Source organism: Paramisgurnus dabryanus, chromosome 3 (assembly GCF_030506205.2).
Source record: "Paramisgurnus dabryanus chromosome 3, PD_genome_1.1, whole genome shotgun sequence".
Classification (NCBI taxonomy): Eukaryota; Metazoa; Chordata; class Actinopteri; order Cypriniformes; family Cobitidae; genus Paramisgurnus; species Paramisgurnus dabryanus.
The window spans coordinates 348,841-362,832 of record NC_133339.1 but is presented as its reverse complement, the minus strand read 5'-3'; the positions used below and the strand labels follow the sequence as shown (position 1 = coordinate 362,832).

Below are 13,992 nucleotides of genomic sequence, written 5' to 3'. Positions count from 1 at the left end.
CAAAATATTCATAGTATAACAGTGGTATATGTGGTTAAGTTAAAGTAATAAAAATGGTTATCAATCTGCCAAAAAACAGGTTTACTACAGTTAATCTTAAAAAAAAGCATTGTTAATTTTCCTGAGGGTATTTCTATAAAAACTTAATCAGCAAATTACCTGTTGACATTTTCCACAAACTTCTTTACTAAAGTAAAATCTCATCTTAATCTCATCTCAGCTACAAAATGATAATTCAATTATGTTGTTGCTTTAAAACACAAAATCGTGTACTCTTTTTTACTATCACACAAGACAAAGGTTTTTCTTCAATCAATCCAAACAGTCTGAACTTTACATCAGAAATACAAAATGATACAGTGTCAAATCTACTTATGGACAAAGCCGTGATAGCTGAACAAAACAAAATCACAAGACAGATTTAACATACACAGCATCAGACAAACAAAACTGAACAAACACACTGATGTCCATCAATCATCTTCAACACAACAGATTAATTTGTGTTTACAAACACACAACACTATCTGCACACTTATTGTCTCAGTCAAACATCACTCGTATATCATGAGATAAAGGTTTCAATTCTTAAAAGTAACATGACATTTTTTTGTAAAAATACAGGAGCAGTAAATCTCTTGATCCTGTAGACAATGTGAGAGTAATTGATGTGTAGTTAAATCCATAGAGAGAAGATAATACTCACAGAGAACTAGAGGAAGAGAAATCAACTCCATACTGATCTACTGATGACTGAAAATCAAGACTTCCTTTATAACAGTGTTCCTTAACTGGGGGCCGGGGGTCCACTAGGGGGCTTCACGATGGCTTGAACTGATTTGGTATAAGATATTTCTCAGTGATTGGTTATTGTTTAACAAATATTCATCTGTTGGGGTTTTGTTATCATTAGCTGTGTCTCATTTATTTAATTTCGAAGGTTGTATCCTCACGAGGACTCATCCTCTGAAAGATGTGGTCTACAGTATGTATGTATTTAAGAATATATATATATATATATATATATATATATATATATATATAGAGAGAGAGAGAGAGAGAGAGAGAGAGAGAGAGAGAGAGAGAGGTTTAAATATTTTATATTATATATATATTTAAAAAAAAAACTTACATTTATATATGTGTGTGTATTTATATATACATAATAATTACACACAATAAACACACAAATATATTATGCAAACACAAACTTTTATTTTGTATGCGGTTAATTGCAATTAATCTTTTGGCAGCCATGGTAAACACATAACATTATCTTTTTTTAGTAATCCCAAGCTTGAGTACTTTACAGGGTAGAAATGGAGAAGAAGCCTTACAATTGTTGTGGACAGAGGGGCTTGAGAAAAACTGAGATCCACAGCACTACCACACTATGTACCCTACAATTAATGTTTTAGATCAAATCTAATACAGCATCACGGAAAAATCTATAAGAAGCTCATAAACAACTGCTGACGTTTACACAGTGGTTTATACCACAGAACAGAAACAGAACAGAAACTATAACCACACTAAACCTTTCTCCATTATACCTCTAACACTGATCTGTGCTGATATGTACCTGTGAACACAGACATCAGTGATTCTTGAGAAGACAGTTACTATCTATTGTATAAACATAGATTTAGCAATTTAACCAAAACCACCACCACAGTATTTTGCTTTAGAGCAGAACTCATCCTGGATCATGCTAGATACAAATGATACCCGAGATCAAACTTGTTGTGGTGTTTTGTTTCTAAACAACCTGACTTAAGATGTCTGTTTACTGGAAAATAAAATAAATGAAAACCACACAGACTGTCTGAACATTGAAAGAGAATCCTGAGCTACAGTACGATGTATCTGCAGACCGGAAAACCGAGACTTCATGGTGTGATCTTTTGACAGTGCCGGTCAGCAAAACACCACAAAAAAAAAAAAAAAACTAAACATAGGCCATTTGGATCTCAGATGTTTTAAACTTTTGTGAGGCTGTGCTACAGGAAGGGCGTTTGCAAATTGCATGGTATAGAAGTTGCCAAACCTTAGCATTCAGACAAAACAACAAAAATGAGCAGGATATAATGATACTCATTAAAGATAATTTAAATTTTTTTTAGAAGAACATATCTGTAAAATTGGTACATTACTAATATTGATCATTTACATGCATTACACGCAGGAACCGACAGGCGGATGACATTAAAGTGCTGCAAGAGTATACAAAAGCAAATTGTTCCCTATGATTTCTCAAATCGCCCTTGCGGTACTTTGATGTCATCCGCCTGACGTTCTTGCAGCCCAGCTTGAAGTTGAACACAAGTTATGATACTGCAGGAGGTTTCATGATGATCCCTCATAGATATATACACTAGATGTCGCCTTGGGGTTCTAAGCATGCGTCAAAACCGCCGCCATCATAGAACAGGGGTCTTCTCATAGGAAGTAGCTAGGTAAAGCTGCTATCTCCGCCTGTACTTCGAATTCATGGACGATGCCGGACCTATGTGCTGCGTATGGATGTTAGGCCTACTAGCACTACACTGTAAAAAATACTTTCCTGCTTTAAAAGTTTTTGTAAAATCAACTCAGATTTACAAGTCATGTCAACAGAGATGAGTTGTCACAACTTATAAAATATAGTTGAGAAAAGTCAACTTAATTTTATAAGTTATAACAACTCACCTGTAGTTTCAACAACTCATCTCTAGTCAAGATAAATAATAGTAAGTTGAAATGACTTGTAAATCCAAGTTGATTCAACAAAATATTTTAAGGCAGCAAAGTATTTGTTACAGTGTATGCTTTATAGTTAGAAAAAGTAGATTTCAAAATATCAAAACTTTAATTTTTTTTCTGGACTCAATGCTAAATACATGTCTGACTGTTGAAATTAATCAAAAGAAAACCTAGAAAATCGCATTCATGACGATTTATGGTGATTTTATTTCCGTTACACCATTGCCTACAATGACGCTGATGCGGGGTTCCCCTGTTTCAAGATGGCGGCTCTAGTTGGTGCATTCGGTCCAATGAACTGCCGTAGCAAAGGCGACATCTAGTGTACATATCTATGATGATCCCTGCTGAACAATCGTCATCTCACTTAAATATTGTGGGTAGTGTAGTTCTTTACCTGTGTTTTCACAATTAAAACACAGACTCACGGTTCTCCCCCACAATCAAGCTACATGCATATTGCATACATTATTTCAGAAGTAATATGATTTGTTATCTGTTGATAAATAAACATGTCCTTCCACTGGGAATCATAGCGCAGTCACAGTGAACTGTACGTTATTCTTTATTTGCATGCTTTTTGAATATGGCCACTTGTGCAATAAAAACTGTGACAGAAGGTAAGATCTGTTTTTAAATTAACCCCTGTTTTACTGAGAATTTTAATTCATATTTTAGTCTTAGTTGGTTAACTAGTGTGCACTATCACATCATTTTAAAGTCTGTTTATTGGCGGTTGTCATGACAAGATTTGGCTGTGGAGGGATGTCACAGTATACTGTAAGTGTTTGGGGTTGATATCCTGCTGTTTTAGTTTATCTGTTTCTGAAGTTGCACTTACAGCCTTTGAAAACCTTCTTAAGGCCATTACAATTTAAATATGAGACCTGTTTCATGACAATAAAGAGCATTTATTTTCTAAGACTTGTTAACGTTCATGACAAAATCAAGACATGATCAAGACATCAACTCTGTTGGCTCTGATCCAGAAGTGACGGGGACAGCAAATGGCTTTAACAAAGTTCTAAAATCAGTTTTAAAAGCCAAGTTTCGCTAACTATTCCCATACCTAAAGAATATAATCTGCTTTATGTCTGTGGTACAAAGAGTCCTGCCAGAAACAGGAAAGCTGATTCACTGCAATGGAAGTTGCATTAGTCTTATTTGTAGTCATAATACAGTGAATTATATTTTTACTAGCAAAAGAAAAAACTAATTTAAAAATAAAAACAGAAAATATGTTTGAAGAAAGAAATTCAAATATGTGAATTATATTTTTGTCTACCAAAATTATTTCAAACATTTTAACATTTGCCTTCAGATCGAAAGATTTTTTAAGATCATGAGAAACATTTCAAGTGACTCTAAACTTAACAGTAGTTTATTTCTGAATCTCACAATTATGACTATAATACATTTTCCAAAGCATACAATGGAAATGGGCTACCATACAAACTCAAAAATCAAAAGGCGAGAGATAGGTTCATTTATATTTATTAGTTATTTATATGCATTGAACTTTTACAAAAAAAAGATTGCTGACAAATCCTTTAGTGAGAAAGCTAAGGGTGAGAGTACTGAAAAAATAATAGTTATTATTATAAAGTGCATATAGTTTTTGCATCCACTTTTTTGTATGGCGATAATCCGATTATCCGTAAATCCGATTATCGCCATACTCATAAGTGTTTGACCCCATACAGACCTAACGTTTAGCAGGGCGGATGGAAAGTCACTACATTCCATAAAGGGGATGCCGGCAAGAATGTCCGAATCCAGGTTTTTCACCAAAAGTCAGTCGAAAAAGAGCTTGTGCCTGTCTCGCTGAAAATGCGTGCACGTTTCACTGACCACCCTTCAATGGTAAGGAGCTGGATCCCTCGTGTGTGGAAGTCAATAAACATCTTTACTATACAATCATTTATTTACATTAGGGTTTTGACAATTAATCGGGGAAATGCGCATTTTCTCAATGAATGACTTACAGTGAAATGGGGCCACATCCAAAAGCCAGAGCGCCCTCTTGTGCAGAAACTTCATTTGTGCCATCATTACAAAACACTATTCCAGGAAATATCTAGAGGCTTATTTATATGGCTGTTCTTCAGATTGTTTCAGCTATTTTCATGATAATAAAAATATTTTGAATGACTGTGTCTGATGAGTGTTGCTTTGTTAAATGCACATTACAAACAAGTTAAACTCATAATGATTTTAGATTGATAAGGACTTCCTACTATTCACAGAGCCGTAGTACATGCCCAAGCTGAATCTAAGAATCGAAGCCTTGCAAATCAGAATCGATTTAAGACAGGTCTTTTTTATGGGAACGCGATGCATCAGTGCACATCCCATAATTACATACAAGCACCAAAGAACGCAACAACACACTTTTATGAACTCATGGATAAATACCTCACAGCCTGATGCTTAACTGCACTCACAACACATTCATATCAGATTGATGTTTCATCTTCTCTTACTGCATACTGCAACTGATCTTCAAGAGATGAGTGAGAAACTGTTAAATAAAAACAAAAACAATTTGTTATTAGCTTGGTGTGTGAGAAATGATGACGACAGTATTTAACAATAAACATAGATTTTTTATATTAAAAAAAATCTTAAACAGGCAAGTATTAACACACACAATGGAATACAAACGGTAAACAAACAAGGGACTACAAATGCAAACGAGAACAGACAAACACTGACAAAAACAACAGGGTGATGAGTGACAAGTGCAATGACAACAGACGATGATCAGATGTGGGACAGTGAGGGATTATGGGAAACTGTGTCCAAAGGGAGAAGTCTGGAAAACAAAGGGAAACATGCAGGCACAACCAACAAAACTGTAACAGTACTCCCCTTCCTGGGAGCTGCACCCTCGCACCTAAAACAGGAACAGACTACTCCCTGGGGGTGTGTTGTCCTGGAGGCTGGGAGGATGGACACGACGGAGTGGGACAGGACAGGGATGCCTCTAGGACAGTGCCCATGGCAAAGTATCAAGGCGGTCCAATTCGCATCGGAAACCAGGGATGTATATCAGTGGGCTCTATGCTGTTGGGGTTGGGAGCGGGCACAGGTCTGAGGCACAGGGACGGCAGCCAGCACTCATAACGTTCAGTAGAGCAAGCGAGCTGAGCACTCGCGACGATCAGGAGAGCAAGGGAGTGAGCGAGCCGGGGACCTGAAATGCCCAGGAGAGCGAGCAAGTGACCCATGCACAACCGCCGACCAGGAGAGCGAACGAGCTGGGCACCCGCGACGAACAGGTGAGCTAGCAAGCTGGGCACCTGTGACGAACAGGTGAGCGAGCGAGCCAGGCACTCGCGATGAACAGGTGAGAGAGCCGGGCACTCACGACGAACAGGTGAGCAATTAGCAGAGGTGATGGACACAGGGACTGGTTTGAGATGAGCTGGAGCACTGCACTGGTTTCGAGCTGGATGATGATTACTTTGGTCCCTTTGCATATCATCAACCTCGAAATTAGAGCTATTCAATTTTAGGACATAATTTAAATATGTAAAGGGTAAATAGCATTGATCAGGAGAAACGATCATTTGTAAATAATCATCCAGCCCCAACTGAAAGCAGCGATTCAGAATGGTTTCACTCCAGCTCACCAGATGGGCATTGTCCACAAACTCCTCCACACACTCCTCCAGAGACTGACCATCCTGGTAGATGTTATAAAGCACAAAGTACTCTGATGGAATTATGTTGGTTTTTTGACGAAATTATGACGTTGTGGCGAGCCATCTCATTTAGCTAAGCCATGCCCCCTGTAAAACCCTTTTTGAGATGTTCTAGCATCATATGTAGTATTTTATGACCAAATGACAACCCGCAAAAATAAACATGACTCTTTTACCTTTGTGGGGATCACAAGTCGAATCCAGTCTGTTTCAGATTATCCAATGACCATATTTGTCCACAAATGCATATAATCCGTGAAATATAGATTGTTTACATCAGATTTCGCATGAATGTCTGGTAATACAATATAATATATAATCTGAAGACTATTTAAATCGTAACATGTAAGGCTATATGAGCTTACACTCCGTTAAACACATGAACCCGCCTTCAAAGTTTGTATTTAAAATAGGGAAGTAGTATAATAGATCATCCAAACAGCGCCGTCGAAAACGTGACATCCTTTAGAGAGGTTACCAATGGCTCGCTCGTTCCTCCATCAGCCAATGACTTCATGGAAAATATTGATAGACAAAACATGTAGCCAATTATATGAAGAATACAACGATATCTGTGTAACTTCTGTGTGTTTGGACTCATGCTGCGCTGCAAGAACTGACATACAGATGACGTCAAAGTACCACGAGAGCGAGTCGAAATTAAACTACTCCGTAAGATTTCTTGAAGAGCTCTCGCTGTACTTTGACGTCTTCCGACTGCGGCGCCGCATAAAGTCAGTGACGCGGCTGACGTACGATGCGGCTGACTGTTATTTGTTCCGCCCCAGCTTCTTTTATTTTTCTTTTGTTTTGTGCGCCCGAGCTTTACAGTCTGGGCAGACGCAGGCTTTAAGTTTGAGAAAAAAAAAAAAAAACTTAGCAAACATATCTGAGGAACAGGGCAGCGCGTCACTACAGTCACGTGACTTCACGCTCGAGCCGGAAGAGAAGACAATGCTGAATAAAGTCGTAATTCTGCTATTTTTGGACCAAACTGTATTTTCGATGCATCAACACAATCTTACTGACCCACTGATGTCACATGGACTACTTTGATGATGTTTTATTAACTTTCTGGACATGGAAACCATACATAGATTTTCAATGAAGGGGAAAGCTCTCGGACTAAATCTAACGATAAAACATCTTAAACTGTGTTCCGAAGATGAACGGAGGTCTTCTGAGTTTAGAACGACATAAGGGTGAGTCATTACTTACATTATTTTCATTTTTGGGCGAACTATCCTTATTTAGTAGTCACGCTGTTCCCTTTGGGGGCGGAGGCGAAAACACAAGCTTATACAGTATGTAAATATACACACAGACAATGACGCCCCCCGCTGCACGCTAGAATCTCCGGAAAAACAAGCCTATTTTAACCGCAAAATGTACACTTTTAAATATACAAAAACTGCTATCTCAAACATGGAGAGGCTTCTTCGTGATCTCAACTAACAGATTCTGCAATAAAACGAAAATCACAAATTTCGAAAAAAAAACTTTGTTTCTCATTTTCTCGAAACTTGTGCTGCCGACTTGAGTCCCTGGTTTCCGTGACGGGTCACATTTGTTAAGAAAAGTATATCTGATCCCCGTTTACATTGTATCCATTATATATACATTATATTGATGCCTATATGCATCAATGCGCGCTTGCACATACCTGTACAAAAATGTATATATATATATATATATATATATATATATATATATATATGAAGAGCTCTTTTCCAAAACGCGATAAACGCCATTTTTAAAAAAAATGAGTTTGTCAGGTCATTTGGCTGTGTACTGAACCTATTCACTGCTCCATGAATGTTTTATGTCAAATCATTACATTTCCTTGTTAAAATGTAGGTACAAGATGCCGTTCTTTTCCAAAACGCGATAAGCGCCGAGCCTATTTTTAGCCTAAACGCGATTTATCCTCTCGACCAATCAGAACTCGATGAGCGTTTGACGCAATCCAATGGCGGCGCTCTGAACAGATGTTTGTTTATGTTCATTCATTACTCAAATGAGGATTAATGTCATGTTAATTCCTCACCCGGAGAAGGTACCCGTTTGCAAGGCGATCTTCATCAAAGTGTTTGGTATGTACAACTTTCGTTTCAGAACTGGCTCGTTTAATACCGTTTTGTACGTTTGCAATAAAGTTTTTTTCCTGTGAAGAAGCCTGCTAACGTAACATGAAAAGTACTGAATAGTTCGATAGCCTGCTGATAGACAGACTGGCGTTTGATACATTGACCAATGTCGTGCAAAAGTACAAAATGTGGGTAGTGAACAATGCAGGGACATCTGTAAAGTTTTGCTTTTTGGATTGGACATTATGAGCGCGTTGTTACATGGTATGTCATTGAGAGCAGATCGAGGGGAGCTCGCTGTGTGTGCGTGTGAGGTTAATACAACTGTGTGTGTGTGTGAGAGAGAGAGAGAGAGAGAGAGAGAGAGAGAGAGAGCGCGCGCGCGAGAGAGAGAGAGAGCGAGAGAGAGAGAGAGAGAGAGCGAGAGAGAGAGAGAGAGAGAGCGAGAGAGAGAGAGAGAGAGAGAGAGAGAGAGAGAGAGAGAGAGAGAGAGAGGTGAAATATATCAAGCAAAAGGGGTTCCTAATGCCCTGCTAAGGAGAAAACTGAAATGGTGGAGGGAGTAATAGCAAGTTAGTTATGTGTAATTCTGTTTATTTCATACTGGCTCCAATGTATATCACAATCTGAATAATTTACTTATTCATTTATAGTATAAAGAGTCCCTGAGTGCATGTTGCATATTCTGTTATTTGTTTTGTTTTGTTTTTTAAAGAAAAAACATACATTTATGGGAAAAATATATGGATTTATAGCGTTTTGAAAAAAAATAAAATTAACTTTGAATTTATAATCAACAATATTGTTGTTTGATTTAATAATCATTATTCAACATGTTTAGATTGAGCAAAAAATCCATTATAACAGCATAAATTGAATATTCACAAAATGTGTGGGTCTAGGTAAAAAATGTACTTTTTCTGAAAACTTTTGAAATGGATTTATAGCGTTTTGGAAAAGAGCTCTTCATATATATATATATATCAAATCATATGTTTTGAATGTTTGAGAACTACTGCTCCTTACATGTCCACTTCACCAGGTAGGAAACCTTATGAGGACTACTTTAACAGGAATAAATTATATAGTGACTGAAAATATTAATTCACTTTACATTTAAAATATTTTCACAAATGGAATTGTTTAAGTATTTATTTTATTATATGGAACCGGAATCAGAACCGAGAATCGTTAGGCAGAACTGGAACTGGAATCGGAACAGGAAAATTTCTAACCATACCCAACCCTATAGCTTACAGGTGGTGATGATTGACAATGACGATCAGGTGAGGTACAGTAGAGGATGATGGGGAGAGTCCAAATGACAATGAAAGGGACAACAATGGGAAACGTACAGAACTGCAACACAATTAGTGCCATTAACTGGACATTAGATGATGTTTTTAGGCGCAACCAGGGCCAGATTAACACTTTGTTATACCCTGGGCAACAATATTCAAGGGCCCCATCATCACGACCCCAGGATCACCATAATATGGTCATATACATAATATATTACTGTATTATACAGTAAATATACTCAATACTTCAAATTCTAACTGTCATCAGGTGTATTTTGATTTACAAATATTTAAATGCTCATACAAATGCACTACTATGTCCCCTATCAAATACATTCACTCACATATGATGCTATGAAAACAAAACACATCAGCATCTGTATAATCTCCGGGCTGTAAAAGTAAGCTGGCGGTGTAGAAAAGTCCTGGCTAACTTAGCTGAGTTGTCCTCGTCGTTGACGGAAGCTCACTTAACAGAACTTTTTAATTAATACACATTTAAGATGACCATGGATTAACTCTAATTTGCATAGTCATTGATATAAAAAGCTTATTTTTTGCATATACAAGCATTGTCTAAAAATGAAAATAGGCTTTTACTTAATTATTATTACAAGACCATCATATAGCCTAATATTAGACACCCAAACCAAAGTGAAGAAAATGATTTGCAAGTCTGAACTGAACATCAACGCAGACATGATTTTCCTCACAGAAGTTTAAGATCATATAGGCTACATCTTGAACATAGATATATAAATGAACACAGGGAAAAGAAGTTTAACACTGTGAAGCACAAGCAAACATGCTGGAAGGCAGCTAAAAACCATCAGGACATAAACACCGGCTTATTTTATTTTATTGGAGCCTTACCTCCAGATAACGTAATAAACTGGATTGATGATTTAAATGTTGTTTACTCACATGTGCGTTGTGAACTCTCCGGATTTTATGTTGTGCACTGCTCCACTCGTTCACTTGCCACATGGTCGGTTTGTTTACAGTATTGCGTGAGCAGCTACACTGCAGGTTCGACTTCATTTGGCGCTAAGCAGACCTCTCGGTGATGTCAAAGTACCGCGAGAGCGATTCAAAGTAGATTTCTCCATGTGATACCTGGAATCGCTCTCGCGCTACTGAGCTGTCACTCGTCTGTGGGTTCTCTGCTCCCCAGTCACTTTCGCGCCGCTATAGTAATTTGATTTCATACGCCGGTCGGATCGCGCAGATACCTGCGTATCACGTAGACTACACCACTGTTTATACTTTACATTTTCTGCGTTTCTGATGTCCTTTTCCTTTTTTAATTTCCGCTTCGCGCTCCAACTTAGCTTCTCGTTTTTTCCTGTTGTACCAATAGGTGTGTTCGAGATCATCCGGCGCTGCGCAGACCGATCGGCGAGGTTTGCCGCTTGCAGTCGAGGGAGGAACTGAAGACGGAGCCGTCAAGCCGGACACCTGCTGCTTGCCGTAGTGACGTGTGCGCCGTGTTTCCTTGTTTTTAATCGCAAATGAAGTGAATTAGATGCTGAATTTGATAAAACAAACCTTTTAATAAAAAGTTGCAACCAGAAACATTTTATATTGAATATTTTAATTGCTGCTTATACTGTATACCCAAAAATAATGGGAAACAAGCCTATATTATTAAAATACCAAGAGAGTTTTTATTTTATTACACGACACAATATAACATATTTAAGCATATTAAAGTGTTTTAGCTGTTTTAAAACATGAATTTATAATGTTTGTTAGTGGAACTAAAGTTTGGATTAAACTTGAAACCCACGTGATTCTTGTCATCAGTGAGGCAGCCAATCATGTAAAGCTGTTACGTCATCACAACTCCGTGCAGCCGCTCTGGAGAAGCTGCACCGGCTGAGCTAGCCGGCTACTCTCGAAACGCTCTCGCGGTACTTAAAAACCATATGACACAGTCACGTGCCTGCAGCACCAGCTGAAGTCGGACAAAATTACTAACCGGAATGCACTGCTTCAAGTCAGCCGCCGATCGGTCTGCGCAGCGCCGCATGAAGTCGAACACACCTAATGCCATGCGTCATGTAATGCTCGGCGAACCTTTGACCCACCTCATGCGGACTGACCAATGAGGAGAGGGTCTTAACCTGAGGCCCGTCTCTTCATTGGTTTTCCGCATGAGACTCAACCGCTCTCAACTCACGTTCAAAGTAATAGGCAGCGCAGCGTCTCTCTTTGCAGCGTAAAAACCCGTGTTGACAGTTTGTTTAATATAAAGCGGCCCGCGGGAGATTACCAGATACAGTATTTTGCTCGTGCCCTTGCTGTCCTGGGCCCTTTGGAGGTCTTGGGCCCCTGGGTAATTGCCCAGTTGCCCTTATGGTTAATCCGGCCCCGGGCGCAACAGTACATATAAAAACCTAATCAGACAGATGTTTCACCTCTCAATCTACAGCATTTGAAAAACAGCACGACTGTCGCTAACAGATATGGACAAACTGCCAGCAGATAAGTGAAAATCTTGAAACCAGACATCGCCTCCTGAAAAACACCTGAAATAGAAACACATGCTATCATGCAGAATATCTGAACAACAAACACATATGCACAGCTGCCATTCTATCTCTGCTGTGCATGATAAAACCAACATATTAATAAGTATATGTAGCATTGTGAATTACATCCTCTTGTAATGTGTGAGTTTGATTGAATGAAGTGGGGGTGAAACCAAACCAATGCTGTGTGAGCACTTGCACTCGGGCTCAGACCGCAGCAAATTAACCCAATGTAAAATGGCCTAAGCGCACTTACATTATACCTAATCAGACATTTTACAGTACTGTACCTGAGCATGATTGTCTCCCCCTCCCTACTCCCCCAGAAGCACGCACTCACATTGAACTTTTACAGCAGGATACTGAGCACTCACAATGAAACAGGAAAATTGCCCAATCACAGTCATACTGACCTTTAACAGAGAGAGTCACATGATCACTGTACTGTGAGGATGAGGGTTGTCCATCTTTCTCCCCTCTACACCAGAACTCATCCTGATCTGATGGTGATCTGATGGTGTAGATGTTTCCCTCAAACACTGAAGTCCCATTTGTGTCTTTATACCACAGATATGTCCAGTTTAATGATCTGTACTGATCCTCTATCTCACACTTCATAGTGACTGTCTCTCCAGTGAACACAGATCTTTCTGATGTTACACTTACTGTAACTTTGGGTAAAGCTGAGGACAGAAGAAAATGAGATTGACGCACTTAATAATACAACATAACCACTGACATAATATGTTTTCCAAACTACAGTAACTCTGCTTTATTTTACACTGCACACATTTGGCACTGCAATGTGAGCTTAATCCTGCTTTGGTTAAAATTTGATAACCCTGCTTTTAAACTGCAAGTGTGAAGCAGTCCTTTTCCCGGAGTGTTAAGCGCAGGGTTAAAAGCTGTAATGTATGATAATTAACATGAGATGATCTTGTCCTTATTCCCTTATTTTGAAGCAACAATAAACTCACCCTTCACAGTAAGATTAACAGCAGAGCTTGAATGTGAAATCTGTGGTCGTCCGTGTATCTCTGCTCTACAGCTGAACTCATCCTGATCAGATTCAGTAACTCCATTGATAGTGAGAGAGTCTCTGTTTACAGTGTAATTCTCAAAGTTTAACACTTCATTTGTGTGTTTATACCACTGATATCTCCAGTTTAATGATCTGTACTGATCCTCTATATCACACTTCATAGTGACTGTCTCTCCAGTGAACACAGATCTGCCTGGTGTTACACTTACTGTAACTTTGGGTAAAGCTGAGGACAGAAGAAAATGAGATCGACGCACTTAATAATACAACATAACCACTGACATAATATGTTTTCCAAACTACAGTAACTCTGCTTTATTTTACACTGCACAAATTTGGCACTGCAATGTGGGCTTAATCCTGCTTTGGTTAAAATTTGATAACCCTGCTTTTAAACTGCAAGTGTGAAGCAGTCCTTTTCCCGGAGTGTTAAGCGCAGGGTTAAAAGCTGTAATGCAGAGATGGGGACTCGAGTTTGAGACTCGGACTCGAGTGCGACTTAAGTCGCACACACAGTGACTTCAGACTCGACTTCAGACTCGAATCTCAAAGACTTCAGACTCGACTCGGACTCGAGCC

At 38.7% G+C, this 13,992-nt stretch overlaps 1 protein-coding gene across 1 annotated transcript; it reads right to left on the bottom strand.

Annotated features, from left to right (window-relative positions):
• Window positions 1-5,135: 5,135 nt before the first annotated feature.
• Window positions 5,136-13,574, bottom strand: LOC135734063 (uncharacterized). The gene is made up of 4 exons (XM_065252971.2): window positions 13,349-13,574; window positions 12,785-13,054; window positions 12,258-12,368; window positions 5,136-5,263 (listed from the first exon to the last, which is right to left on the bottom strand). The coding sequence occupies exons 1-4, from the start codon at window positions 13,572-13,574 to the stop codon at window positions 5,199-5,201; spliced, it is 672 nt and encodes a 223-aa protein (XP_065109043.1). The 3' UTR covers window positions 5,136-5,198.
• Between the last annotated feature and the right edge of the window lie 418 nt (window positions 13,575-13,992).